Below are 27,574 nucleotides of genomic sequence, written 5' to 3'. Positions count from 1 at the left end.
ACAGCACAGCTCTTGGCAACACCAGATCCTTGACCCCCTGGGCAAGGCCAGGGATTGAACCCACATCCTCATGGATACCGGTCGGGTTTGTTTCCGCCGAGCCACAGCAGGAACTCCCTGGAACGTCGTTTCTGATTTCTAGCTCTTTGAGTCCCGCGTGAGAGAGTGAGTGCTTTCCTGGCCATTTGTACTTTCTTTTGGGGGGCCCATGGCCGTGACCTGCACAAGTTTCTGGGCCAGGAATTGAACTTGCACCACAGCAGTGACAACAGCAGATCCTTCACCTGCTGTGCCAACCGGGGAGCTCCCATTCGTACTTCCTTGCTTTGAGATTTTATGTGTTTTGTCTGTGTGCTTTGTATGTTATTAGTGATATTAACCCATTCGCATAGTGACATTTTTTTTCCAGGTGCTGGCTTCTCTTTAGTTATATTTCCCTTAGAATTGTCACAGTTTTTAAAAATCATTCAGGACTTTATTTATTTTTGGCCACATCTGCATATGCCGAAGTTCCCAGACCAGGGATCAAACCCACACCACAGTGGTGACAATATTGGATCCTTAACCTCTAGGCCACCAGGGAACTCGAGGACTTTATTTTTATATGGCAAATCTATTGGTCTTCCCTTTGCATCCTTTAATCCAAGGAGCCTTGTTGCAAATTGCATCCTGCCTCTTCCTTTTCTGCAGCCCAGCACAGCCACCCCTGTGGCTTAGCCACAGCTCCGTACAGACTCTGTGGCTGGTGGGCTTCCCCTGGCTGCCCGGCCAAGCTGTGCGGGCTTGGCGTGCTTGGGGTGGGAGCTGGCAGCTCAGATCCGATGCCTCAAGGAGGAGGTGGGCTGAGTGAGGCAGGTGCGCAGAGGAGCACAGGTGAAGATGCCGAGAGGGGAGGCAGAGGACACCGGCCCACGTGGGGTCTCCAGGCTGTGCATGGGCATCTGTGAAGATGGCTTGTAGGGACCCTCTGCCTCTGCCCTGCGTGTCATCCCGGCTGCACAGTTGTTGCTGACAGACTGGGACCCTGGCTCTCTGGGGAGGGTCCTGCCAGGGGGCTCCTGGTCAGCCCTGCCTGTGGTGTCAGCGCTGCGTGGAGCACAGCAGCTCTGCACGTGACCTTGACCTCTGAGTCCTTCTCATCTTGTAGCCAAGGGCCCTGTGGGGAGTCTCTGGACTGCCACGTGGCCCTGACAGCCTACAGAGCTCCCTCTGAGTCTCCTCTGTGAGCCCCCACGTGGTCAGCAGGGTCCCCTGACACTGTTTCATGGCGATGGCATGGCCCCGGGGGCCCAGGCCTGAGAGCTGACCGGCTGGTGGGTCAGTGAGTCATCAGGGTGAAGACAAGATGAGAGTAAAATTAAGATGAAAGTCTTGGAGTTCCTGTCGTGGTGCAGTGGTTGACGAATCCGACTAGGAACCATGAGGTAGTAGGTTCGGTCCCTGGCCTTGCTCAGCGGGTTAACGATCCGGCGTTGCCGTGAGCTGTGGTGTAGGTTGCAGACGCGGCTTGGATCCCGCGTTGCTGTGGCTCTGGCGTAGGCCGGAGGCTACAGCTCCGATTAGACCTCTAGCCTGGGAACCTCTATATGCCGAGGGAGCGGCCCAAGAAATAGCAAAAAGACAAAAAAAAAAAAAAAAAAGGTGAAAGTCTTGGTCCTTGACGGCACCGAGGTTGCGTGTGCGACATCACCTCCTACCTGCTGCCCATCTCGAGGGCAGTGCCTCCCTGGAGCAAGGATGCCAAAAAGATCCTAGAAGAGACTTCCCTGGTGGCTCAGCGGGTTAGGAATCCAGTGGTGTCACTGCTGTGGCTCTGGCTTCCACTCTGGTGCAGGTTCCAGCTCCGGCCCTGAAACTTCGGCATGCTGCAGGTGCAGCCAACAACAGCAACAATGAAAAGAAGGTCCTGGATGGCGGGGGCAATGAGGAGGATGACAGCTGGCTCAACAAGGTCATCAGGGAGCTGAACAGAAAGAACGCAGAGGGCGACATGGCCCAGCAGGCGGCACCCGCATCGCTGGTGGGGCTGTGCCCACCCCGCCCCCCGGGATCTGCAGCTCGTGCTTCGGGCTCTGCCCCTGGCACAGCAGAGAAGAAAGATGAGAAGAAGGAGGAGTCTCATGACAACATGGGATTTGGGCTTTTTGAGTCCTGCTCCTCTGCCCATGAAGCCTTTGTCGCAAACATTTAAAAAAAAGGAAGAGAAGGCCCGAAACCCAACTGCTGCCAGCCTCACCGAGGTTCTGATTCTGAGTCCTCGTTGCTCTGTGATGCGGGAGAACTGGTGGGGCTGGGAGCACCTGCTGGTGTTTAAAAGAAAACCGTGCAGTTGAATCGGCTGCGTCGGGGGTCGGGGGGGGGGGCAGCCCGGTGCCCCCAGGGAGCTGCGGCCGGTGGTCCGGCGTGTGTCCCGGGCCGTGGGAGGCATGGCTCTCAGTAGGATGTTCGTTCAGCACGCGTCGCCGGGGACCTGAGGGCTCAGGAAAACGGCGGTCACCCAGGGGCAGATAAACCTCCCGCTTCTGGAGGGTGGCCCGGCCCCACTGTGCTGGCGACGTGGCGGGATCGGGAGGTATGCCGAGGGCCCGTCAGCCCCAGAGAGCACCCTACCTGCGTGTCGGGGTTGCTTCTCCTTTGTAAGTGCCACACGCGCCTGGGGGGTTAGCTTGTGGACCTGTGTCCGTCCCTGGTTCGGATCCAGGGCTGCGAGAGTGGGAGTTGGAGATGGTTGTTTGGAAGGCGGGTGAGGAGGAACCCCCAGGGGCGTCCTTTGGAAAGGAGGGTCCCTGGCTGGGAAGGGCAAGGCTGGAGCACGCTGATGTGGGTGCCAGGCGGGAGCAAAGGAAGCTAGGTGGGGGCTGCTTGTAAGATGCGCTTCTGTGTCAGCAGAAATCTCACCAGGCCCGGGGCCAGACAGCTGGCCTGGGTTGGATTGCCAGCCTCCACCACCAGCTGTCACCTGAGGCACGTTTTTGGCACCTGTGCCTCAGATTCCTCATCTGTAAAGTGGGGGGATTAACAGTACCTCTCAGGAGTTCCTAACTGTGGCAGTTAACCAACCCGAGTAGCATCCGTGAGGACGCAGGTTCAATCCCTGGCCTCGCTCAGCAGGTTAAGGATCTGGCATTGCTGTGAGCTGTGGTGTAGGGCGCAGATGCAGCTCAGATCTGGCGTTGCTGTGGTGTAGGCCGGCGGCTACAGCTCCGATTTGACCCCTAGCCTGGAAACCTCCATATGCCGCAGGTGCCCCCTAAAAAGACAAAAACAAACAAAAAAACAGTACCTCTCAGTGTTCCTCTTGTGGCTCAGGTTAAGGACCCGACATCTCTGTGAGGATGTGGATTCGATCCCTGGCCTGATTTAGTGGGTTAAGGATCCCACGTTGCCATGAGCTGCAATGTAGGTCACAGATGCGGCTCGGATCCAGTGTCGCTGTGGCTGTGGTGAGGGCCAGCCGCTGCAGCTCCTATTTGACCCCTGGCCTGTGAAACTCCACATGCAGCAAGTGTGGTAAAAAGAAAACAAAACAGTACCTTTTTCAAGGGGTTAAATGCATCAAAATGTGTGAGGTGCTCAGAGTGGGGCTGTCATATTCAGTAAGTAGCCATTATTATGACCGGTGGTGTCCCCCGTGACCGCTGTTGTCTTGAGTGTATAGGGCACCAAAGTGGCCCTGCTGTTCCTGGGGCTGGCCGGAGGCTGGCTCTGAGCCACAGGCACAGGTATCTGCGACCTTCATGTGCCCAGGAGCTCAGGCTCTGGGCTCCCGTGAGATGAGAGCAGGTTAGATATTAGCATCTACAGAAGGCACGAGATGAACTGGGGATGAGGACAGGAGGCCAGGTCTGGGCATATGTGTTGTTGGATGCTGGGGGGAACGGGCAGGCTTGGCCTTGGCAGTGGGGCAGAGCCCTGGGTCTCAGTGTCAGCCCCGCATTCAGAATCTGTAATAGATTTCAGATGCTTTTAAACTTTGTCCATCAGACTCTCAAAGTACCCAAGTCTCTTTAAATTTTTTTTTTTTTTTTTTTTGGCCATGGCACAGCATGTAGAAGTTCCTGGGCCGAGAGCCACAGCAGTGACAATGCCTAGTCCTTAACAGCTAGGCTACCAGAGAACTCCTACCTGAGTCTTTTCTTTTTCTTTTCTTTTTTGAAGTTCTTAGGCTAGGGGTGGAGTCAGAGCTGCAGCTGCTAGCCTACACCACAGCCATAACAACGCCAGATCCAAGCCACTTCTGTGACCTACACCACAGCTCACGGCCAAATCCTTAACCCGCTGAGTGGGGCCAGGAATCGAACCTTCGTCCTCGTAGATGCTAGTCAGATTCATTTCTGTTGCGCCACCACAGGAACTCCCTGAAGTCTTTCCTTAAGAGTGTACCCGGCTCCTCAGCTCCCCTTCCCTCGAGACCCTGCACTTAGACATCTGGACTAGAGTTCCCAGGTGGGGGCGCCACCGGCAGCAGCCATTCAGTTTCTGTAGCTCTTCCATCTGGGATTGAAAGTAGTTCAATTATATGAATATTGTATTGTGTCTTCCCTTTATTAAAATATTTTACTTTTGTAAAAATAAGATGAAGGCAAACTTTCATTAGAATGGGGATATTGCTGACAAGGAATGAAGATCCAGAAGTTCCCGTTGTGGCCTAGTAGTTAACGAATCTGACTAGTATCCATGGGGACCTGGGTTCTATCCCTGGCCTCGCTCAGTGGATTGGGGATTCCGCGTTGCCGTAAACTGTGGTGTAGGTTGCAGACTCAGCTCTCGGATCTGGCGTTGCTGTGGCTATGGTGTAGGCCGGCAGCTGTAGCTCTGATTAGACCCCGAGCCTGGGAACCTCCATATGCGGCGAGTGCGGCCCTAAAACAAAAAGACCAAAAAAAAAAAAAAAAGAATCAAGATCCACAAATCGAATGCATTCTAGAAGCCTGTTGGACAGGAAGAGGCAGATTTTTAGCTCATGGGATTGTCCTTCAGTTTTGAAGGATGAGAACATTTAAAGAAACTCAGGAGGGGAGTTCCCGTCGTGGCGCAGCAGAAATGAATCTGACTAACATCCAGATCCAGGATGCGGGTTCAATCCCTGGCCTCGCTCAGTGGGTTAAGGATCCGGCGTTGCTATGAGCTATGGTATATAATAGGACTCAGACGCAGCTTGGATCCCGTGTTGCTGTGGCTGTGGTGTAGGCCAGCAGCTACAGCTCCGATTCGACCCCTAGCTTAGCCTGGGAACCTCCATATGCCGTGGGTGCGGCCCTAAAAAGCCAAAAAAAATAAAATAAAATAAAAAAGAGAAATGCAGGAAATGTGTCAAAATTGGGATGAAAAGGCCAAGTGCCACAAGGGAGCATGCACTTTTATTTTCTGAGTCCAGTGACCTGTCTGTCCATGGCAGTGAGGCTCACTGCCCCCCTAGAGCCCTTGGAAGTTTCTGAGGATTTCAGGGTACACACGTTGTTCCCCTCTTTTGGGGAGAGCTGTTGAAAGTCAGCAGACTTTTTCGGCGTTGCTTGTGGTCCTCAGCCTATGGATGCTTGCTGGTCTGCGCAGGGAGCTGTGTCTGCTGTCGGGTCCCTTTGGGGTTTTAAGGATGTGGCAGAGGAGGGGGCAGTGGGGGGCGTGCAGGGGCCTGTGCTTGCCCAGAGCTTGTGGGCCGGAAGGACAATGAAGAAGCCGCTCTTGGTGCTCAAAGGGCCATTTGCGGGCTGGGATGACTCTGCCTCCATCCTCTCAGCTCTCCGTGGGGGGGGGGTGGGGAACGCAGCTGCGGGGGAGCTCACTAAACTTGGGAGACGGCGCAGAATCCGCGGCTTCTCTGCGAGGGGCCTGGGGGGTCCCATCTCTGCCCCCCTGAGTCTGTAGCTTTCGTAGGTTTTAACATTCCTCTGAAGGCGCTTGGGAAGACCTGCTCCGGGCGTCTCTCCTTGGCTCACCGATGGCCGTCCTCCCCCCGAGTCTGTCCACTTCCCTCTGTGTGTGTCTCTGCGTCCACACTGCCCCTTTTTATAAGGACACCGGTCCTATGGGTGTAGGGCCCACCCTACCCCGGGGTGACCTCATCTTAGCTGATGATATTGGCAACCGCCTTATTTCCAAATAAGGTCACATTCTAAGGTTTGGGGGGGTTAGGACTTCAAAATATGAGTTTGGGTTGGGGGTGGGGACACAGTTCAGCCCATTACCAACCTTCATTAGATTTTCAGAGACAGATGTGATCCGGCAGGGCTTCGGGGATCTCCGAGGTCCCCTCTGCAGTCTCTCAGAGGAGATGGAGGGACCAGTAATCCACGGGCCTGAGCTGATGGGGAACCGCTCGGGTGTCCAGCTAGACGTCCCAGTTGAAGAAAGCTGGCGCTGGCCTAAGTCCTTCCTGCGTCCAGTGGGACTCTCCCGTGCAGCAGGAACGGCTCCTTTGACTGACCGCCTGCGTGTGCCGGGCACTGTGCTGGGCCCTCCCTGCCCACATCACTGGACTTGGTAGCAACTTCAGCTGGAAAGGGGTTGTCCCTAGTTTACAGACTACACCCCGAGGCCTGCTGTGGTTGATGGGCACACAGCTAGTAGGTGCCAGAGGCTGAATTTGAACCCAGGTCTCTTGACTCCAGAGCACGGGTCTTGCCAGAGCACCCCATGTCTCTTGACTTGGCGTCTGATTTTGGCTGTGAATTGTCTCAAAGCCTGCCTCCCTCCCTACAAGGGGAAACAAAAGCCAGAGTTCGAAGCTGCTGCTGCGAAGACTGTTCGTCCGTCCATTCACTCATGCATTCATTCACAGAATCACCGCACACCTCCTGCGTGCCTGGCCATGTCCTAGTGGGGTAGCATTAAACACACCAGAAAAATACCTGTGAGGGATGAGGGTTCGATGAATGTTGTGACAGCTGTGGACAAGTCTGCAAACGTGGCCATGGCTGTGAGTGGCAGGTTGTGGCGGAGACTGGAGACCAGAGCAACCGGGGGTAGGCAGCCCAGCATCTCTGCAGACTCCCTAATCCCCTGCCTGGAGACCTGCCCAGAGAGCCCGGCGCTTACTGGACACCCGCTGGCCTCAGGCACCCCAGGGTGTGGCCCTCACTGCCTCCTCAGCTCTGTGGTCCAGGGGCTTGGCCACCCTGCTCGGCCACTCACCACGGCCCACTGCCGGGGTGTCCCCCCTGCCATCGTCAGCTCCCTGGATGCAGGAAGATGTTTTGCTGCCACCTTGTGGGCAAGAAGATCCCAGCCAGTGTTGGAGGACCCTGTGGCTCTGGGACCACTCTGGGCTTGGGAAGAAGCCGCAGCCTTGGGCTTTCAGGAAAAAGCTAGCCCTTTCTGGGCTCCAGGAAGGACCTGCACAGGCGGTGTGTGGCTGCACGGCCTCCGCTGGGCACGCCTCCACACTCATCAATGGATCACCCAGCAAATACTTGAAAGAGACTAGGTACAGGTCCTGTGGATTCCTGGGCTGGAGGCCGCCCTTGCTCTTCCTCCCACCAGCATGCTGATCCTGCGCCCTCCCCTCGCAGGGGTCTTTCTCTTTCTCCCCAGACACCCTGGGTTTGGTAGCACAGCCCCCCCACCCCCAGGCCATGGTTGCACATGCAAGCACCTTCTTTCAGGTCTGCTTACCAGGTGCAGCTCACCAACTGTGGGTATGTCTAGAGTCAACTCTTCTGATTCGGCAGCGCTCAGTGCTCAGCCTCTGCACGCTCAGCCTCCAGGGAAGCGGCTCCATCCTCACCCAGAATGTACACTGCAGGCGTTGCAAGAGATTGCGTCTTTAGTGGCTCCAGAAACTTGCATGCGGTCTTACCCCTACACGGCAGGTTCAGCCTGGTGTTTCTGATGACCTTCAGAATCAGAGAACTGCTCTGAGGACTAGTTTTATGGGATTTCTGTATGGTTTACATGGTCCTAGCCTGGAGCTTTTTAGGATGGTGTTAATTTCCTTTGGGCTGTGTGCAGTGAGCCGGAGCAGAATCTTGTCAGATGGAACTCAAGAGACTTGTCCCTGCCCCGGGGGACAAGGAAGAGAGGTGTGTGCCTGCGCTGACCTTTTTGGCTGGCCGGCCTACGTTTATGTGTAGGCAGGCGTCCTTCTCTGGCTGGTTTTCCTGAGTCAGGAGCGGTTTCTGGGAAGAGGGAATAGGAAGGAGGGGACCAGATGAGGGAGAGGAAGCTGTTCCAGGTTTGGGGGGTGACCCACGCTGAGCTTTTCGCCTAGAGAGCTGTAGGCGCAGTGGGAGCCGGGAGCTGCTGTGTCCTTTGAGGATGTAAGATGCTCTTTCACCTCCTGGACTGGGCACTGCTGCCTGCCTTCCTGGAGCTCGTGTGTGTGTGTGTGTGTTTAAGTCACTGGGGGCCTTTTCTTCTATCCCACTCTGCTTCTCTCCCCCGAGGTAGCCAGCTGGGTTCTAAAGCAGCCCCTCGCTGGTTGGGCGCCTTGTACCCCATCTACCCATAGTCCCCGCTTGTCTCCGATAGCTGCTGGCCTGTGCTTGCATTTTCCTTGGCTTGGGGGGAGGGTTTGGAAGGAGCAGCCTGATCTTTGGGGGAGGGGTAATCGTGTATGTGTTTGTGGGGTGGGGGGACAGACACACAGGAAGATAGGGAAGTTTGGTGTGTGAGACTTAACCTTGGGAATGTGAGTCAGGATTCCTGGGTTGCGTTCTTGTCTCCACGCCTGCAGGATTCTGGGAAAGGCTCTTCTGCAGAACCGTCTATTATGTGGGGGCTCTGCACCCCACGGAGGAAGAGGCCACCCTCATCACTGTTAATAACCAGTCCCAGGGAAACCCCACATCACCCCTCGCCCCCGCGACTCTCCAGGCCTGGGAGATCCAGCCCAGGACTTGGGAGTTTCCGGCGCTGGGTTCCGAGGGAGCACCTAGGATGGAGAGGCCCTGCCTTCCTCAGGCATTCCCCCCCCCCCAGCCCCTCAGGAATGTGCCACTTTTATCTTGTACTTTGCTTCTGACCAGGACTGGGGAATTCTAAAGCACAGAGGAACAGGCACGTTGGGATTTGGCTTGGACTGGGGGCGGAGGGCGGGGTGTGTGTGTGGAAACTTGGGCATATTATGTCTTTAGAGGAAACACAAAGCCCCCTCATCCTTGCCGCCACCTAAACTGGTTTCTCCTGATCTGCCTGTGGCCTGTGTGGATTGTGATAAACTGGCTCATCTCCAGGGCCTCAGAAGGGACTGTCTTTAACTGCAGTGGAGAGCCCGGCGCAGCAGCTGCCGGCCCCCTGCCCCTGGCCCGGGGCGAGCCCTGTGTTTCATGAGTGTCTGGAGCAGCCCCCACTCGTGGAATTCAAAGGGCATTGGGACTGGTGCTACAGTCTGAAGCTTCACCTCTGCCCGGCCAGCCCACCTCTGGGCAGCCTCTGGACAGGAGGTGAGAACCAGCAAGCCAGAGGAGCCTGGAGACTTGAGGAACACAGAGGTGACTCACTCGTCCACAACTGTATGGTCCCCGTCCAGAGGTGACCTTTTGATATTCCCTTGCCCTTAGGCGGGACGACACTTAACCTAGTCCAGATGACTTTTTAATCTCCAAGGAAGACGGCAGCCCGGGTCATTAACAGAAGAGCTGATTGAAAACATCCAGCAACTCCCAACCCCAGCATGTCTCCACCAAAAGCCAAGAGGGGCTCTCTCCCGTTGAGGCTCCCCGCTTTCCAGATGAGACTGGAGCCCAGAGTCGGCACACGACCTGCCTCCTGACTCATAACTTAGGCTTCTCCTGATTCCCACTCTGGCCGATCCCCTTCTGCTCCTTCCCTGGACAAAGGGCACATGGCCCGCTTCTCTCCCAAACCGAGCCGCGAGCCCCACGCGCGGCGTGCCGAGGACTGTTCATTTCTTTGGCCTGCTCTTAGTGACAGCTCCTCACCTACCTGCCCAACCGAGGAGGAGCCCTGGGCTGGAATTTCCTGTTTTCTGAGGGCTCCGGGGCTGCCCCGGCAGGCCGGCTCCCCTGCCGCCGCCGTTCCTGGGTGTTCCAGGCCGGGCTTGCCGCCTCGCTCTCGGTGCTGGGCTGGCTCCCAGCCTCTCCAGGTCTGGGCTTGCCGGCTGCGAGGTGGAGGCGTTGAGGGACTCGATCGGCCGACACCAGGTGCCCAAAGGCCGGAGGTCCGTGCGCCCCGGCCGCGGCCCCGGCCCGGGCCCAGCCCCGCGCCCCTCGCCATGGGCCTGGCCTTCGCCCGCGGGCCCTGAGCATGGAGCGGGGCTGGCCGCCGGCGGACAGCTGCAGCCGGGAGCGGCCCGCCGCCTGCCGCCGCGCCCTCAGCGTCTGCGACTCGCTAGACCTGCACGGCGCCCCGGCCGGCCGCGCCGCCTCCGCCCTGCAGGCCGCCCTGTGCGCCGCGCGCGAGCAGCCGGCGCGACCGCGGAGCGTGTGCTCTGGCGGCCCGGGGCCAACGCCGCCGGCGCCCGGCGCCCGGAGCCTGCTGCTCGGCTTCTTGCGCCCACGCCTCGGCCGCCGCGGCCCCGCCGACGGCTGCCCGCCGGTTCCCGGGCCCGCGCTCTCGGGGCGCCCGGGCTCGGCCGCGCCCAGCCCGGCGCCCAGCCCCGCTCCCAGCCCCGCGCCGGCCCGGCGCAGCCGCCCGCGGGGGGTCCAGGCGCCGCGGCCCACCAGCATGACGTTCCTGGAGGTGAACCGTCTGGAGCTGGCGGCCGAAGCCGAGGCCGTGGGCGCGGGGCTGGGCCGCGCGGGCAGCGCGGGCTTCCTGCGGGGCGCTTCGCTGTGGAGCAGCCAGCGCTGGCAGGTGCTGCGCGGCGGGCGCGGCGCCCCGAGCCCCCGGCGCGGCCTGTCGGCGCTCAGGAAGAGCTTCAGCTTCCGCCTGCGCCGCGGCCAGGAGATCCGGCGCGCCGAGTCCGGGCTGCTGCCCCGGGCGCGCACCCGCAGCGACGGCGACGCCAGCTCCCTGGGCGCCTTCCCCAGCCGCCGCGACCTGCTGCTGGGCGCCGAGGCCCCGCGCGCCGCGCCGGAGCCCGGCCGCCCCCGCACCGCCGCCGGCCTCTGGAGGCTGCTCATCAGCCGCTTCCGCCGGAGGGAGCCGGCGCCCGCGCCCGCGCCGGCCGAGCCTCTGTGGACCCGCCGGGCGGCCCCGGCACCCGAGCTCCTGGGCGCGCCGAGCGGTAAGCGGGTGTCCTCTCCGGTTGGAGTCCGGGGTCGAGAGCGGGTGTGAAACAAACCGGGAACCTACCTGCTCCCTGGGAGCGGTGGGCGTGCCGCGTGGGCCGGGGGCTGCGGCCGGGCCTGGCCGAGGGAGCTAGCGTGGGGCTGGAGAAGTGGCCGCGGCCGAGGACGACTTCCAGGCGCGTCCAGGCAGGGCCGCGCGGCGCCAGCACTGGCCCTAGCGCGGGGGCGTGAGAGCAGGACGGCAGGGCCCCTTGCCCACTTTGGGTGCGTGTGGAATGGGGGCCGGGAGGGATGGAGACGCTCTGGGTGGGACTAGTTCGCAGCATTTCTAGAGCCCTTACTTCTCGCTGCCTTTGCAGATGAGTTTAGCGACTGTTTATGGACCTGATGGGCATAACTACTTTTTGAGTTAGCCTGGGGAGGGGGAGCTGGCCAGAGGATGGCCATTACAACCTAATGGATCAAGAAGAGGGGCCTGGCCACGGCAGGGCTCTGAGTAGCTCAAGTCAGGCAGGAGCTGAGGATGGATGGGAGCGGAGGAGCCGGGAAGGCAGGTCTCTGGCAAAGAAAGGGTGGTGGCCTCCTGCCAAGGAGGAGCCCAGGGGAGGAGGGCCAGCTGGGCGGGGCAGATCGCTCCCTGCTGGACCTGCCTCGCACACAACAGGGCCAGGTAAGGGCTCCTCCCTCTAGACAGGTTCCTGGAATGTGGTGGGCGGCCCCACCCCAGAGGGTGAGCTTGTTTCTACTCGCTACACAGGCTGCCCCCCCAGCCTGGCTTGGGTCTGGCGGGGAACCTACTGCAGCAGCCTCTCACCAGGTGGGGGTCACCTGGCCCCGTGTGGCTCTAGGAGGGAACTCCTCACCTTGCTGCAGTGATATAGCTAGGGGAACAGAGGACTGTCCTTATTCTGTTGCAGTGTGAAAGAACTTCTCCTGCTGCCCCCTAGAGAAGTGGGCATGAGGGTTGTTTTCTGGCTTGGCCTAGGAAGAGGCAGTGTAGGGACAGCTGACGGTGGAGAGCAAAGGTGTGTGCGCGCGCCGTCCCAGTCCTGACGGGTGGCCTTCTCTCCTGCAGACTCCTTTGTGAACAGCCAGGAGTGGACCCTGAGCCGTTCAGTGCCGGAGCTTAAAGTGGTGAGTGAGGCCCGTGGGAGTTGCAGGCAGTCCTGGGGCTGGGGGTGCAGGCTGGAGTGAGGGGCCAGCACTGCCTCCCCGCCTCCAGTCCGCTCCTTCTCTAGGCTCGGCCTCTCCCCGCAACCCCTCTCTTCCCGCTCGCTCTTTCCTTTCCCATCCTCAGCACTGGCCCTCCTCCTTCCCGACGGGTTTGCCTCTCCTGCCCCGTGTCCTTCCTCCTGCCCTCTGACCGCTGCTCTCACGCCTTCCTCTCCCGCAGGGCATTGTGGGGAACCTGTCTAGTGGGAAGTCGGCCCTGGTGCACCGCTATCTGACGGGGACCTATGTCCAGGAGGAGTCCCCTGAAGGTGAGCGTGACGGGCTGGCCTGGGCTCTGCGGCTGTGCCCTGCTTCCCGCTGTCTGTGGGGGGGGCCTCATCCCCTCGTCCCCTCGTCCTTCTCAGTCCTCTCGTCTCTTCCGTCGGAAGCTGGGGGTTTCTCCTCTGCTGGGCCCCCGTGGGCGCGCTCTTCTGGTTTGGGGCCTGACCTTGCCCTCTGTCCTAGGGGGTCGGTTTAAGAAGGAGATTGTGGTGGATGGCCAGAGTTACCTGCTGCTGATCCGAGATGAAGGAGGCCCCCCTGAGCTCCAGGTGAGGCTCTTGCCCCAGCCTGGCCAGTGGCGCCCCTTTCTCAAGGTTCCCCGTTGGGACTGGGCAAGGTGGCACGTGGGGAGCAGGCGGTGACATTCACCTGGACAGGTGAGAGTGGTAATTCTGCTCGGTCCCCCCTAGTTTGCTGCCTGGGTGGACGCGGTGGTGTTTGTGTTCAGCCTGGAGGATGAAATCAGCTTCCAGACAGTGTACAACTACTTCCTGCGGCTCTGCAGCTTCCGCAACGCCAGCGAGGTGCCCATGGTGCTGGTGGGCACACAGGGTGAGCAGGCCTCAGGCGTCGCTCAGGGCTCTGGGTCCCCAGGTGGGCAGGTGTGAGGAAGCCCAGCTCCCCAGCCTCTCCTGGTGCTGAACCAGCCCTTGTCATGTCAGCCCAGAGTGGGCGCCTCCTCTCTGCTCCGTACACACCGGGTCTTCCCCGGCTAAGATCCTGCCGTCCGTGCGGTGATGACATCCACATTTTTTGAGACGGATAAACAGAGGGGCTGGCTCATTTCCACTCAGTGAGTCGGTGGCGGAGCTGGAACAAGGCCCAGACACCCGGGGTCTCATGTTCCCTGTTGTCCGCCGCCCAGGCTCTTTGCCCACCCACCTTCTGGCCACATGGCCCCCCAGTGGCCCCAGTTCCCCAGCAGGCTGAGTCAGTCCCCACCCTCCTGCCTCCAACAGACGCCATCAGTGCCGCCAACCCGCGGGTCATTGACGACAGCCGGGCCCGCAAGCTGTCCACAGACCTGAAGCGCTGCACCTACTACGAGACGTGCGCCACCTACGGGCTCAACGTGGAGCGCGTCTTCCAGGACGGTAACTCAGGCGCCCGGGGATGCTCCCCCCCACCCCCAGCAGGGCGGGAGGGGGGGCGGTCCGGCCAGCTCTAGGGGGCGGCTCTCAGCTGGGCTCCTCCCTCCTCCCCAGAGGGGTAACTGACTCTGCTGTCCCCTGCAGTGGCCCAGAAGGTAGTGGCCTTGCGGAAGAAGCAGCAGCTGGCCATCGGGCCCTGCAAGTCACTGCCCAACTCCCCCAGCCACTCGGCCGTGTCTGCCGCCTCCATCCCGGCCGTGCACATCAACCAGGTGCGGCCAGCCTCCCCCCTCCCACCGCACGCTCTCCCTGCCTCTCCATCCTGTCTGTCTTGCCTGCCTGTCCCCCACCTCGTCTGGTCCCCCGCCTTGCGGCTGGTTTGAACGCATCGGTTCCCATAGCCTGCACAATGGGCCTGGCCTGGCCTCATCTGTACCCTTTGGTGACTGCCTTCCTGCTAGTTGTCCATCCCCGCGTGACACTCTGCTCGCCCCGCAGCCGCATCAGTTAAGGCAGCCTTTGCTCTTCAGCCCCCTTACGGCTGTCTCAGGACCCCCTTCCCTCGGTGCTACGCTCGGGAGGCACAGAGGCGTTCCTGGAGGCCTGCTAGGGACCAGGCCAGGGCAGAAACCGTGCAGGCCTGCCCCCCTCACCTGCTGGCCCTTCTCGCAGTGTTTGCGTATAGAAGGGCAGCACTCAGCCCACAAGGACCAGTGGCATTCATGCCACGTACGGGAGTAGGGGTGTTCCGAGCCAGGTCCTGCCCCTGGTCCGCCCAGAAAACCACTTGGACACCTGCCCGCTTCCTGGGCCTACTGCCTGGCTATTTTTTGGCCCTTGGCACCCAGGCCATTGCTTCTGTAACTATTTCCCAGTTGGTCCCCTGCTCTGCGGAAAGCCCTGGGCTGTCACAGGTGTGCGTGACTGAGCGGTCAAGCTGACAGCCACTCCTTCACTTCTGCCAAGAGCCATCGTCTTTCCAGCTCACCCCCCAACTCCTGCTCCATCAGCCTTCTGACGACAGCCTGGTGGCTGTTCCAGAGAGCCCTCCCTTGAGCGCTTTAGGAGGCGTCAGGGATTCCCCCCTAAGCATTTCCACGTGGAAGAAAGGGGGAGCCGGGGGGTCTTTCTTCACTGTCTTTGCGCATGTCTGCCTCAGCCGCAGAATTCAGCTGTGCCCAATGGGCCCTGCCCTGGCTGGGGACCCTGCCCGCCAAGGCCAGCAGCTCAGGTGTTTTGCTCCTTTTGTGCGGGTTAGGATTCGAGGAGGCTGCCAGCACGCATCCTCTACTGAGTGATCACCTAACAGGCCTTTAGAGGACGGCCTTGTCCTACTGCCTGAGTCTCTCTAGTCCTGGAGTAGACCTGCCTGGCGCCTGCTGCCTCTATCCTCCGGTGCTCCGCCTCCCTTCCCTGCTGCTCGCCCAGTGGCAGACCCAGCTGTTCTGCTCTCTGCCCGCCCCTCCCGCATCTCTGGCCCTGTCACACACACCCAAGCCCTGCCCTGGCCTCCTGCAGCCTTGATATTTGTCACTGACGTAGGGAGCTCATCCAGGGTGACCTGCCACCTGGCGTCACACCCACCTGTGAGCCAAGACTCCGCGGTCTGTTCTCTTCCAGCTTCTGTCACTGATTCTCACCTACTAGTCCTTGCCTCTGATTCAGCTCCTACAGAGTGGCCCCTGGCTGGGCCCTAGTCGGGCAGCAGTGACAACTGGCTCCTGCTGGCCTCCAGGCCACATGACCTTTCTCCTTGGTACCATCTGTCGGAACTAGCGGCCCCTCCGCTGCCCCGTGCCCCCCAGGCCAGGTGTCCGTGCCGAAGGGTTCCCAGCTCCCACCTGCCAGCCGCCCCGTGCCCCACCCAGAGCCTCCCTCAGCAGCCCTCTCTGTCCTTAGGCCACGAATGGCGGCAGCAGCGCCTTCAGCGACTACTCATCCTCAGTCCCCTCCACCCCCAGCATCAGCCAGCGGGAGCTGCGCATCGAGACCATCGCTGCCTCCTCCACCCCCACACCCATCCGCAAGCAGTCCAAGCGGCGCTCCAACATCTTCACGGTACGTGCCCGCCCCTCCCGCCTGCCCAGTGGCCTTCACTGAACAGGCAGGGCCGAGCCCCCAGCCCCCGGCCAGGAGGGAGCAGGCGGGAGCCAGGACGATGCCACCTGCCGTCTCTGCATCCACACAGTCACGCGCCGCCTCCCTGGGCTCTTTGCCGGGGGCCCCCATCTGCCCCCTGATCCGTCCCGACTCTGCCAGGCTGTTCCTCTGAGGCCGCAGGGGCTGCCCGCAGTACACCCACCCAGGCCCGCCTCCAGGCATCACGCACTCTCCCTCTCCCGATCCCGTAGGGCTTCTTGGCCAGCCGGAGGGATCTTTGCCCGCGTCTGCTCTAATTCCGAGACTCCCTTGATTCCGCAGTTGTGGGCTGAGGCCCAAGGCTCCTCAGAGCGTTAGCCAGCAGAGCTAGAACAGGGCCCAGGGCTCCCGGTCCCTGTGCCCGCTCTTTCCACTCTCCCACGCTTCCCACTTGCAGCTGAGATCGGCCTAACGAGGCCTAGATGTCTTTTCCATCTCCTGATTCCCTGCCTCGGTCCCCAGGCTCGTCCTCTCTCCCCGTCCCTGCAGCCCTTACCCCCAGGGGCCCGCGTGCCTTCCGCTCTGGGGCCCAGCCCAGCAGCTCTTGGGTGCCCTGAGCCTGTATCTGACATGCAGAGCCGGCCCCTACACTCTCACCCTCTAGCTGGGACTTTGCTGGGCCATTCCGGGAGTCTTGGGTCAGACACAGGTGGAGGAGCTGCCCATGTGGGCTCTCAGGAGATCGCCCCATCCTTCCTTCTGCGTCACCGCACGCGCCTCTTTCTGAGCATCAGAGCTTGGCTTTCTGCCCGGCTCTGTGTCCAGCCTGGCAGGTCAGGCCCCGGCCAGGCTCTCAGGAACCCTGCCCAGACAGAGCCAGTGCTCCTTGCTCCTCGCCTCCGCCCGCCCAGCGCACTTCCCCCTGGGCTGCCTGCCTCTGCCCACCCCGTGCCTGCCACACGCGCTCCCCGTCCATTGCTGACGGACCCTCTTGCCACTGACACCTGCTGCCGTGCGTCACCCCCCAGCCCTGCCCCTGCCTGGACCCGCAGCTTCTCATTTCTGTTCACACCCGTTGAGACCCACAGTGCCTTGGGCTGCCTGCTTGTGCCCGCACCGCGTGCTGCTGCTGCTGCTGCTGCTGCTGAGCCCGTTTGCAGTCACTGCCGTCCATGCCCTTGGCACCCACTCCCTGACATCCTGCCTCTGTCACCTGCTCCCTCCACACCATTCTTCACCTCCCACCCTCCTCTGCTGCTAGTCGTGCAACACCCCAGGGCACACTCCCTCCCGCAGCCTCCAGCCCGCAGGCACCTTGGTACTCTCTGCCCTGCGCTCTGCTGCCTGCCCCACCGTGCTGCCTCTGCCTGCCCCCCTCGCTGCGTGTCCTCGGCACAGCCGCCCCCCAGGCCCTTTCATTCTCTTCATCTTCACTGTGGCGACCTTATTTTTTTCTTGCCATTGTCTCCCTGGTGACCTCACTCGCGCCATTGTCCCCGAGGCGGCCTCCAGACATGTCCGTCTCTAGAGGTGCATCTCGGGACCTCCCCTTCTCATCGTCGCTGCGGGGCCTCCCCCTCGCCCTCACCGCCCTCCCCAGCAGGGCCACGCCTGTCCTGTGGCTGGTGCCCTTGTGACTCTCCCGCTGGACGTGGCCGCTGACGTCCCCATCTCCCCCATGACTTCATGTGCTCGTTTGGTTCCACTCTTGCCCGGTTCCCGTCCTGAAGGGGCACCCCTCGGGGCTCCCAGGGACCCTCTGGTGGTTGGGGGCCTCTGCTCGCCAGCCTGGCTGCACCCCGCTCCCTATGACCGGCTCTTCTGTCTGGGGACCCGGGGGCAGCGGGCCCATCCACCTTCCTCCTTCCTCCCTGGGCCGGAGGGGCAGAGGCTGTGGCGCCCAGGAGAGGCCCCGGGGCAGGCGCCGATGGGGAGCTGCAGGCAGTGGCCCCCGGCCCAGCCCGGCCCTGCCCTTGCTGCTCCTTTGGCTGTGCTCCCCACGCCGCCGCCGCAGTCCTTGGCCTCTTCCTTGAGCTCTTGGCTCCAGGCAGCCGGGGAGAACAGGAGGGACGTGGGGCCCGGAGTGGAGAACACTCCCCGCTGAGATGGACTGTCCGGCCCGCCCGCCGCCGCCGCCGCCTCCTCCTCCTCCTCCTCCTCCTCCTCCTCCTCCTCCTCCTCCTCTTCATCCCGCTGCCACCTCGCCCCAGGCGCCTGGGTCTCTGCCCTCACCAGTGCTGACCGACTGTGCGGGGCTTGAGTATAACTTGCCAAAATCTTTATTCTTTCGATATTTGCAGATATGTGCCACTGTTTCCAACTTTTCATCAACAAAAAGGCCTTTCCAACTCCTTCCAAATTAGAAGACCAGGTGGTGACACACAGCACCTCTGGACATTCTCCCCTGTGCGGGGCCGGAGGCGGGCCGGGCCCTGGGACTGCTCTCAGATGAGAAGCGGCCGCCGTGCTCCCCACTCCAGAGACCCACAGGAACCTTTGTAACTAACCCCCACCCCCAGGGAAGGCTAGGAACGCCGGAGCCCGCGGCTGGGGGCTGCCGGGGACCAGGCCCGGCTGGACGCGCTGCGCCAGGCTTGCTGCATGGAGAAGAAGGGAGCTCGGCCCCACGCCCGGCGCCGGCCAGCGCGACGAGGCCCAGAGGCCGGGGGGCGTCCGAGCGCCCGGCCGGTCGGCAGCCCAGCTGCTCCTGGGGGAGCTCCCCCGCCCCTCCCCTCCTCTGCTCCTTCCTGCATGGACTTCTGCCGTTCCTGCTCCGCTCCGGACGCCGCAGCCACGCCGCGCTTGCCTTCCCCTCTCTTGGCCTCCCATTTCCTAGGATCCGCATTCGGGCGGGCTCTGCCCCAGGAGCCCGGCGGGGGCGCAGGGCCTCTTCTGGCCTCTCTCCTCTCTCTCTCCATCCACTGTGCCCCTCGGGCCTCGCTGCCGTGCTCGGCGCAGCGTGCCGTGTGGCGTCTGTGCCGCAGACGGGCCGCTGCCCGCTCACTTCTGGACTTTGCTCTCCCTGGTTGTCGTGCCCGAGCTCCCGGCCATCCCTCAGCCCCACCGTCCACCTCTCCTGGCCCTTCCCTCTTACGCCCCAGCCCCTGGGCTGCGCGCTCCTCACGCCCTCGGTATCTCGTGTCCTTGCTCTTTTGTAAGGGGCGGGCCCGGCCCAGTGACCTGTGCTGCTCTGTATGGTGCCGTGTGTAAGAATAAACCCGTTGGAATACTCGTGGTCTCAGTTCCTTCCCGGTCCCGCCGCCCTGGCCCTGCCCCACTCGCTAGGGCCTGCCCAGGAGGAGGGAGGATGGGAGGGCTGGCTGGGGACTCCCGGCGGGCAGCTGACCCGCAGACGCTGGGCCCCTTTAACACGCCTCTTCTTTTCTCTTGCAGTCTCGGAAGGGTGCCGATGTGGACCGGGAGAAGAAAGCCGCCGAGTGCAAGGTGGACAGCATTGGGAGTGGTCGGGCCATCCCCATCAAACAGGTCAGCACTCCCTCCTCCTGGGGCTGGGGAGGAGCTGAGATGAGGCCCAGGAAATGCTAGAGGACGCTTCCTTTTCCGGGGCCTCTGGAAGGGGGTGTGAGGGGCCAGTGCCCTGCCGCGGCCAGGCCTGAGCGCTTAACAGGGCAAGTTCTGCTAAGAGCCCATCACCGGGCAGGGTGGCAGAGCCTTACCGGGCCTGGGCTCTGCCGGGCCCCCCTCACCACCACCAGGGGGCAGCAGAGAGCCACCTGCCATCCTCAGCTGCTCTTCTGCTGGTGATGGTTGCAGCGTTGGGCGACCCTGGAGGAGGATTTGGCCTCTCTGGCCTTCCTCTTCTTTAAGAAGGAGCCAGTTCACAAAAGAGTACCTTCATAAGTGTGGTTGAAGGGCATGTCGCTGAGGGCTGGTCCTACTCTGGGTTCATCAGCGCAGCCTTGCTGTATGAGCCTCTGTTCTCGAGTAAAGAAGAAACTTAGAGGAGGGGCCACATCCTGGCATGGTCTCTCCGCCACCTCCTTTCTGAGTCACTGCCTGGGCTGCCTGATGTTGGATCCTCCCAGACCTCCTGTTGTGGGTCTCTGTGCTGGAAAAAGACGTTGAGTGATGGAGGGCGTCTTTGTGCAGAGTTGATGGTGTGCTGGCTGGGGCTCAGGACTGCTGAGCTGGACTGAGGTGGAGCCAGGTTTCTCTCTGGAGCTTGGGTGAGAGCCAGCTGGCTGAGGTGCCCACGAGGATGGGGGGCAGTGGCCTGGTGGTGAGCCCGAGGTACCCCCAGAATGCTGTTCTTTTCACCGATCTTGGGAGCCGGTGATTAGAGATGCTGTAGCTATGGAGGCTGTAATGTCAGGATTAGACCCCAGAGGAGGTTGGGTGGCCAGAGCAGCAGAGGTCAGCCTGGCCAGGCCCTGTGGTCAGGTTTGGCCCTCTAGGCTGGGGCTTCTGGAGCCTGTAGACAATGTGACCCAAATTCTTGTGTTAAAAAGCAAAGGTCCTTTTTATTTATTTATTTTTTTATGGCCGCACCTGCGGCCTGTGGAAGTTCCCGGGTGAAGAATTGAATCCGAGCTTCAGCTGTGGCAACACGGGATCCTTTTAACCACTGCCCCAGGCTGGGGAGGGGCCCCTAGCTTCATCAGTGACCCAAGCTACTGCAGTCGGATTCTTAACCCACAGCACCACAGCGGAAACTCTGAAGATCCCTTTAGAATGGGGAGCCTGGGAGGAGTTTCAGGGCCCAGAGGACAGTGGGGAATGCTTCAGCCCTCCCCTGAACTGTCACCGCAACGATGTCTGTCAGAGACCACTCTGGGGTGGGGGGGTCAGCCTGCCTGGGGATGGGGGGGAGGGGCTCAGAGGAGTAGAAGCAGCCATCACCCCCCACCTACTGTGTGTGTCTGGGTGTATAATTGGTCCAAAAACCTGTTGATAGCATGATCTTGCGTGTCTCTGGGGTTGTGCCAACCAAGCGCCTCCTCACAGGGCCGCTCGCCAGGCCAGGCCTGCAAGCATGCTCCAGGCAGGGGACTCTCACTCCCTGCTTTGGGGCGTATCCTTTCTGGATACACACACACCCTAGCTTTGAGACAGGTGGAGCCCCAAACACTCCCCTTCCTGTCTGGGGTTTGGCCCAATTTATCTGTTGCCTGACTCTTCCATGGGGAGGGGAAGCGGGGCAGTGGGGTGGCGGATGAAGCCTCATGAACTTGCACTTAGGGTTCTGATCTGCCTGGAGGTGAAGGGGGCGTCAGCTAGGTCGCTAGAGTGTCGCAGGCCCCTAAACCCCGGGGACCCTGAGGAGGAGGAACGCGGCCAGGAAGCGGAGCGGGCTGCCCAGATCCCCCCGGGGCCGTGGGGGGTGTGCCTGCTCCTGGGACGGGGCGTCCATGGCTCTCCCCCTCTCCCGGGGTTCCTTGCGCCACCCCCGCTTCCCCGCAGCCCAGGGCCGGTCTAACCCCTTTCCCGCCCTCCTGTCCCCTTCTTCCCATTCCGTTCCTCTCCTCCCCCCCCCCACTCCTGCTGGGAGTGGAGATTGCATTTCAGTTGCCATTTGCATTCCCAATCAATCCGGACTCCGCAATTAAGCCGGCTGGCGGAGCTGGGAGGGAGGCGGCGGCGGGAACGGGTCCTCTGGGGGCTGTCGCCTCCGCACCGCTCCCATTCCGCCCCAGATTGCTTCCTGCTCCGCCGTGCGCAGCCGGCCGACCAGGGAGGGGCGCAGGAACTCCTGGAGCTCGCGCTCCCTCCTCGCCAAGCGGGCCGCCCGACGGCCGGGGCGCGGGGAGGGCGGGGCGCGCGGGGCCGCGCGGGTGATTGGCGGCCGAGCCGGCGGGGGCGGCGGGCGGCGCGGGGCGGCCCTCCCACGCCCCGGCTAACGAGCCGGCGTCATTAGCGCCGCCCGCGCGCCTGGGCCGCCCCCGGAGCGGGCCGCGGGGAAGGAGGGCAGCCTTCTGGGCGGGCAGGGGCCTCCTCGCGTCCTGATTCCGGAGTTGCTGCTTCGAGTGGTCCTCCCCCCGCCCCGACCCCCCCGGTGAGCACCCCCCACCCCGAGCCTCTCTCCATCGGCCCAGGAAGCAGAGGCCCAGGCGGTCGCCCCACTTGGCCCATGTTGGGGGCAGAAGGGGAAGCGGAGCCCGGCGTCTTTGCCCCTTGACCAGGAGCAGGGGCTGGACCGGGAGGGAAGGCGCTGAAGCAGGTGAAGGGACAGAGAAGGGCGAGGGGCCGGGGGCTGGGGTGTGAGGGGTCAGAGAGCAGAGGCCCCTGGGACTCCCCAGCCCTTCCTGGGGGAGCGCCGGGAGCCTCCTCCAGAGTTAGGCAGTTGTCAGCACTCAGGAGAGAGGGAGCCCGAACTGTCCCCGCTCCTGGCCTGTGAGGGCATGGATGCTGCGATCAGAGGCAGGTCACCGGGCCTCCTTCACAGACTAGGAAGCAGGGGCCCGATTGCTTTCTGGGGCGTTCCCACCGCCTGGGATCCAGTGAAGGTCTCGTCCACACCACTGGGCTTCAGAAGCTCCGGGTGAGCCAGGGGGGTGTGGTAGCAGCAGGGGCCTCACCTCCCACCGCTGCAATTGTTTGGGGGCAGGAGGAGGAGGAGGAGAGAGGAAAGCAGGGGGGTAGCCAGGATGTGGAACCTCTGTTGAGAAGCGCGGCCGGGATTTAGGGCCCTTTCTGACCTGCACCTGGGCCCCGCTGGCTGCGGGGGGCGAGGGCGGGCGGGAACCCAGAGCACCTGTTGCTGACCTCAGCCCTCAAGGCTGAGCCGTGGGTGGGGGCGGGGCTTATGGAACCAGGTTTACCCAATTGCTTGACTCCCACTTCGGCTTGTCTGAGGGCAGCGCTTTCCCCACCTGAAGGAGAGCCCGGCCCGAGGGCTCTGGCGGCTCCTCTTCCAGGACCCGCTGGAGTGGACCTGCTCCATCCTGGCTGTGGGCTCCCCGCCAGGGGTTCGGTCCCGGAATCTCCGCGAAGCGCTCCCTCTCCTCAGCCCTCCTGAGTGTGGGAAGGGGCCCTGCAGGATGGAGGCCAGTCCTGGGGTGGGGGGGGCTCTGGTCACCCCGAGCTCCATCCTTAGCCGTCCTCTCGTGCTGTCGGATGGTTCAGGGCGTGAGCCGGTGGGGGGTGTGGGTGTTCACCCACACTTTGAGCACCTCTGTCGGCCACACGGTCTCTGCTGGCTTCCCCTCCGCCCACCGGGTGTCTCTCGGGCAGTGTTGCAGTGCTGAGAGAGTGTCGATGAAGAAAGCGCCCAAGTCCTCGCCCCACGAGCCCTTGTTCCTCCTAGGGCCCACGCACCCCCACAGCCAGCGGCTTACCGGATCACACAGGAGATTCGGTTGCTGGGCTCTGTGGCCAGGTCCCATCACTGCTGGCCTTGGGGGCGCCTGGGGCATTCTGCAGACAGAATTTTCTGCCCTACTTTGGGGCTGCCACAGGGCATGGAGGCCAGGGTCCTCCTGCGGCCTCTGTGCCACCCCATCCCTGAGATCATGGGAGCAGCACTGCTGGGAGGCTGACTGAACCCCCGCCTCCCGCTGCCGACATAGCTCCACACCCAGGGGAAGAGGACTCCCCCTCCTGGGACAGTGGCCCACGGTTACTGGGGAATTGGGCCCCAGGCCTGGGGACAGTCAGGGCAGCGGAGTTCCGTGCACGGGTTCACTCAGCTGCTTCTCCCTGGTTCAGCTTTCGTCCCGCACAGCCTCTCTGTGCAGATTAGCACAGTGACCCGGGAGGACAGGGGACGGAGAACGTTGTCACCTATTGACACTGAGGCCTTCCCCCTGCCCGTGACATGTGGGCCTGGCCCCTGATGCTGACCCAGCCTCTGTCCTCAGGGTATCCTGCTGAAGCGGAGTGGCAAGTCCTTGAACAAGGAGTGGAAGAAGAAGTACGTGACTCTGTGTGACAACGGGCTGCTCACGTACCACCCCAGCCTGCACGTGAGTCGGGGGCCGGGGCCTGGGGGGAGACTAGAACTTGGGGGTCGGGGGTGGGGGTGGGGGGAAGCAGGCCTTAGCTCACAAAGACCTTGCCTTGAGAGAGTGCCTTCTTTGGAGGCTCGGGAGTTGCACAGACCCTGAGACCCAGGCCCGGGCCGACCCCACACTGAAGCTCTGAGTCTTGACTGAGCCCCCCGGGGATGGACAAGCCCCCTCCTGGGCTGGGCCCGTGTGTGGAGTCTCAGCCCGCACTCTAGTTGTTTTAAGGGCTGGTTGGGCCTGTTCACGTGGAATTGCGCCAGGTGGGGGTACTGGTGTCGCCAAAAGTTGTCTTTAGGGGAGCCACATCAGTGGGTACCCCTGGGCTCTTGGGGTTCCAGAGAGCACAGGGCAGTTAAGCCAGGGCTGCCGGGGTGGTTCAGGGCCAGGAGAGGCCCCCTTGGGAAGAGGAGAGTCGGGGGCGCAGTTTGTGGGCAGAGGTGTCTGGAGGGGGGGTGCAGTGACTGTAGAGTGGCCCCCATGGCAGCTCCCCCACCCTTCCTTCCTCCCTTCCCCTCACCGCGTGGCTCCAGCACACAGCTGTCACCAGAATCCATCTCTGTCACCACCCCACTGTGGGGCTAATGAGTTCTCCTGCGAAGCCCCTCAAGCACAGCACGTGGGCCGGTCCCACCCCCAGCCCGGGGGCCCCCGGCCTGCCTTGGAGGGTCCCCAGCCTGCCTTTAAATCTGCTCAAGGTGTTGGGGGGCCCGACCTGAGAGGTGCTGGGGTCCATGGTTCAGCCAGAGCCCAGCTGAGAGCCCCGCCCAGGGCTGCTGACAGAGCCCACCCGCCCGCTTTGGGCCTTTCTAGCCCAGCCCGGCCCTCCTGGGCTCCTCCGGACCCACCTTCTCTGGCACTGACCCTTCCCAGGCTCAGCGTAGATGCTTTTTTCCCAGCACCCCTTACTCCTCGGGCTGGGAGCTGGTGTCAGGATATGGGGGGTGGACGGAGTGGGGGGCCACAGCCAGGGGGTCTTGGGGATTTAGCACAAAGGCTCCTGGGCACTGTCCTCTCCCCTGTCCTCGCCTCCTCCTCACACAAGACCTGGTCCCGCTGCCGAGTCCCTGGCAGGCGAGGGGCAGCAAGGCTGCCAGGCAGAGCCAACCCAGAGGCCAGTGGTGTGGGAAGCGGGAGCATCCGCTGGCGCAGCAGGAAGCGCAGAACCCCCGCATTGCCCAGCGGAGAGCGTCTGGGGCCCCCTCGCTCCCTGTGCTCACAGCCCGGGTGGCCGCCCACGTCCTGCTCAGGCACCTTCTGGCCTGGTGAGCTGGGCACCGGCCTGTCGGAGCCTCTGTTTCCCACCTGCATGGCAGTGGCCTTTGCCATCCTCTCTGCTGCATCCTCACCTGTTCCTCCTGCTTCCCTGGCTGGGTGCCATCCTCTGGCCCCGCTGCTCGTCCCCATGCCCCAGAGAGAGGAGAGAGAGGGACGGTAGCAGGGTCGCGGGACGGGGAAGACGGCGCCGGGCGTTGGCTTAGGGTTTGGTTGCAGTTTCGGAGGTGAGCGGGGAGGCCCGAGGGGTTGCTGTCTTGCACACGGCCTGGCAGCCTGGAGCAGAGGCGTGGGGTTTGTCGGGTCGTCCGTCACCCAGCCAGTGGCTGAGCTGAGACTCGGTCCCACGACGTTGACTCTAAGCAGGACCCGGTTTTTCTGCGCGTTCCAGGAGCACCTCCCCTCGAGACTGCCTGCGAAAGTGGCTGGCGAGTTACCATCAGGGCGAGCGGGGCTGGTGGAGGGGGCCGGCGGCCTGCGGGTCAGCCGGGGGGCCGGTCGTCCTCAGGGTCCCTTCCAGCATCGCACTCTTGCACCGTGTGTGACTTAGCCTGTCGGGGGCGTGGGACAGGATCTGGGTGGAGGAGCTAGCAGGCCTGTCACTGCTTTATTGCGAGGCGACTCTAAGGCTGTGGCTCTGCCAGCCGCTGCTGGGCCCCTCGTGCCCTCCTGGCCACAGGACGTGGTGGAGAGGTTGAGGGAACGGTCACTTTGGGAGCGAGGGCTCCCATCCTTCGCCCTGGAGTTGTCAGCTCCGGGGTCAAAGTGCCTGACCTTCCCCCACTCCTTCTGTGCTGGATGCCAGGAGCAGTGGGCACGTGCAGGTGGCACCCTCCCTGCCCTGTAGGCGCCTCTTGTCCTTCAGGGAACGCAAATCCGATTCAGGATGGTGGTGACAGTGCAAGTTCAGCGAAGGCCGAGCCGAGGGGCTCCATGTGTGCAGCCGGCAGAGGGGGGTCCGAGTTCCTTCCCAGCAGAGGCTGCTTTGCCTGGATTGCTCCTCGCCCGCCCCTGGTGTCTGGGTTTCCCTTTCTGGGTGCCAGCCACTCACATGTTGCTGGCTCACCTGCCTCCTGGTGGCCGTGTCTTCCAACCTGAGCAAGAGTCTGAGCTGCCAGCCGTGAACAGGGCCCCCACCGGTGAGCTGCCCGGCTTCTCTGGGAGGCTCCCTCCTGTTGGGGAGCTGGCGGGGAGGCCCCTCGGGAGCTCTGGACACACACGGGGCTCTCGGCCTGGTTCCCTCTCTTCCTCGGGGCGGCCCTTGCCTGAGACCCAAGGACCTCAGGGCTGGTGACCTGCCCGCTGATGGAGGCCGGTCCGGCCCGTGGGGACAGGCCAGGCATGCAGGGGAAGGGCTGGTGGGCACGTCTGGAGCCTCGTGCCCAGTTCTCGCCTGGCCCAAGAGAGCCCGCCACAGCCTCCCCCATTTTGCAGCCAGCGGAGCCATTCACACAATCACCTTCTGTTAATTCTATCTGCAACATCAATTAAATTGTTTGTAGAAACTAATTGAATGTGGCTTAATCACACATCTTAATAGCTTTCCACGCTCTGAACTCGTTGTTAATTCCAGTAATAAAACGAGATGAGAACGCTGGCTGGGTAATTAGCGAGGAGGCTGGGGAAGAAATTGCTGTTTGATGGTGGGTAATAAAGGCAGCCGTGGTGACCGCTCTCCTGAGCAGCCGCTGCCACCGCCACCGCCGAGCTCCCCGTTCTGCTGACGGAGGGAAACGCTGTGGCTCGGCCCCTGACGTCCCTGTCTCTGCTGCTGCCGCTCGAGCTCCTTGCCACGCTCTTCTCGGGGCCAGGCTCCAGCTCTCAGCCTGGCCCTGGAGCTGGCTGGGCCTGGGGCATGGACCCGGGAGCTCCGGGTGCTGGCCTGGTCCCCAGGACGAGTGCCTGTCCGGGCGGGTCAGAGATGCTCAGGGGGCTGGTCCTTTGCCCTCACGGTGGTTTGTGGCCCCTCGGCCGTGGTCACAGTCCCTCTGTGCTGCTCTTTTTCTTGGACTAGGGTCAGCTTCTCCCGCCGTGTCCCAGCCTGGGGGTCCCTGGGCTGTGGTGGGGCCTGAAAACTGTTGCAGCTGCTGTGACCTCCTTGTGAACTAGAGCAGCCCGGGCCCCGCCCCCAGGAGAGGGACTGCAGCTGCGCCTTCGGCCCAGCCAGCTGTTGACAGTTGTCTGGAGCAGCCGATCTAAGATGCGCTTGTGTGCAGGGACCTGGGGTGGGCACGTGCGGAAGCCGGGTCGGTGGCCTGGCGGGGCCTGGCGTGAGGAGGGCCCAGGTGGTGGAGTCACACACGGGCTGCGGGGCAGAACACAGGCCCAAGCGGTGCCTGGGCGGGGAGGCCAAGCGTACTGGAGGAGGGATGGATTGAGGGGGTCTGGGGGGCTGGGGACAGCACCCTGGCAGCACTCAGCAGAGTGGGGGTGAGAGGGGCCAGAGACTGGCCTCGCTGACTTCTCAGTGCTGTTGCTCTGTGGTTCCGAGACGTGAAGCGAGCTCCCTGTGAGCAGGGAGAGTCCATGCACCCAGCAGCACCCA

At 62.4% G+C, this 27,574-nt stretch overlaps 1 protein-coding gene across 7 annotated transcripts in view; it reads left to right on the top strand.

The window, feature by feature from the left end:
- The window catches only part of AGAP3 (ArfGAP with GTPase domain, ankyrin repeat and PH domain 3), a 57,186-nt gene that overhangs the window by 17,994 nt on the left and 11,618 nt on the right, over positions 1-27,574 (top strand). For 3 of the 7 annotated variants that reach the window (XM_047763803.1, XM_047763802.1, XM_047763801.1), the window contains exons 1-10: positions 10,189-11,125; positions 12,205-12,263; positions 12,523-12,610; positions 12,807-12,892; positions 13,034-13,175; positions 13,583-13,717; positions 13,859-13,986; positions 15,614-15,772; positions 19,187-19,279; positions 23,611-23,715. In XM_047763803.1, coding sequence (XP_047619759.1) covers positions 10,204-11,125; positions 12,205-12,263; positions 12,523-12,610; positions 12,807-12,892; positions 13,034-13,175; positions 13,583-13,717; positions 13,859-13,986; positions 15,614-15,772; positions 19,187-19,279; positions 23,611-23,715 — 1,917 coding nt within the window. In that variant the 5' untranslated portion in view covers positions 10,189-10,203. Of the gene's footprint in view, positions 1-10,188; positions 11,126-12,204; positions 12,264-12,522; positions 12,611-12,806; positions 12,893-13,033; positions 13,176-13,582; positions 13,718-13,858; positions 13,987-15,613; positions 15,773-18,093; positions 19,025-19,186; positions 19,280-23,610; positions 23,716-27,574 lie in introns of those variants that run through there. The other 4 variants (XM_047763805.1, XM_047763804.1, XM_047763807.1 and 1 more) reach the window with 3 other exon arrangements.

Source organism: Phacochoerus africanus, chromosome 16 (genome assembly GCF_016906955.1).
Source record: "Phacochoerus africanus isolate WHEZ1 chromosome 16, ROS_Pafr_v1, whole genome shotgun sequence".
Taxonomy (NCBI): domain Eukaryota; kingdom Metazoa; phylum Chordata; class Mammalia; order Artiodactyla; family Suidae; genus Phacochoerus; species Phacochoerus africanus.
Note: the sequence above shows the minus strand (reverse complement) of the source record. Positions and strands in the feature narration are given on the sequence as shown.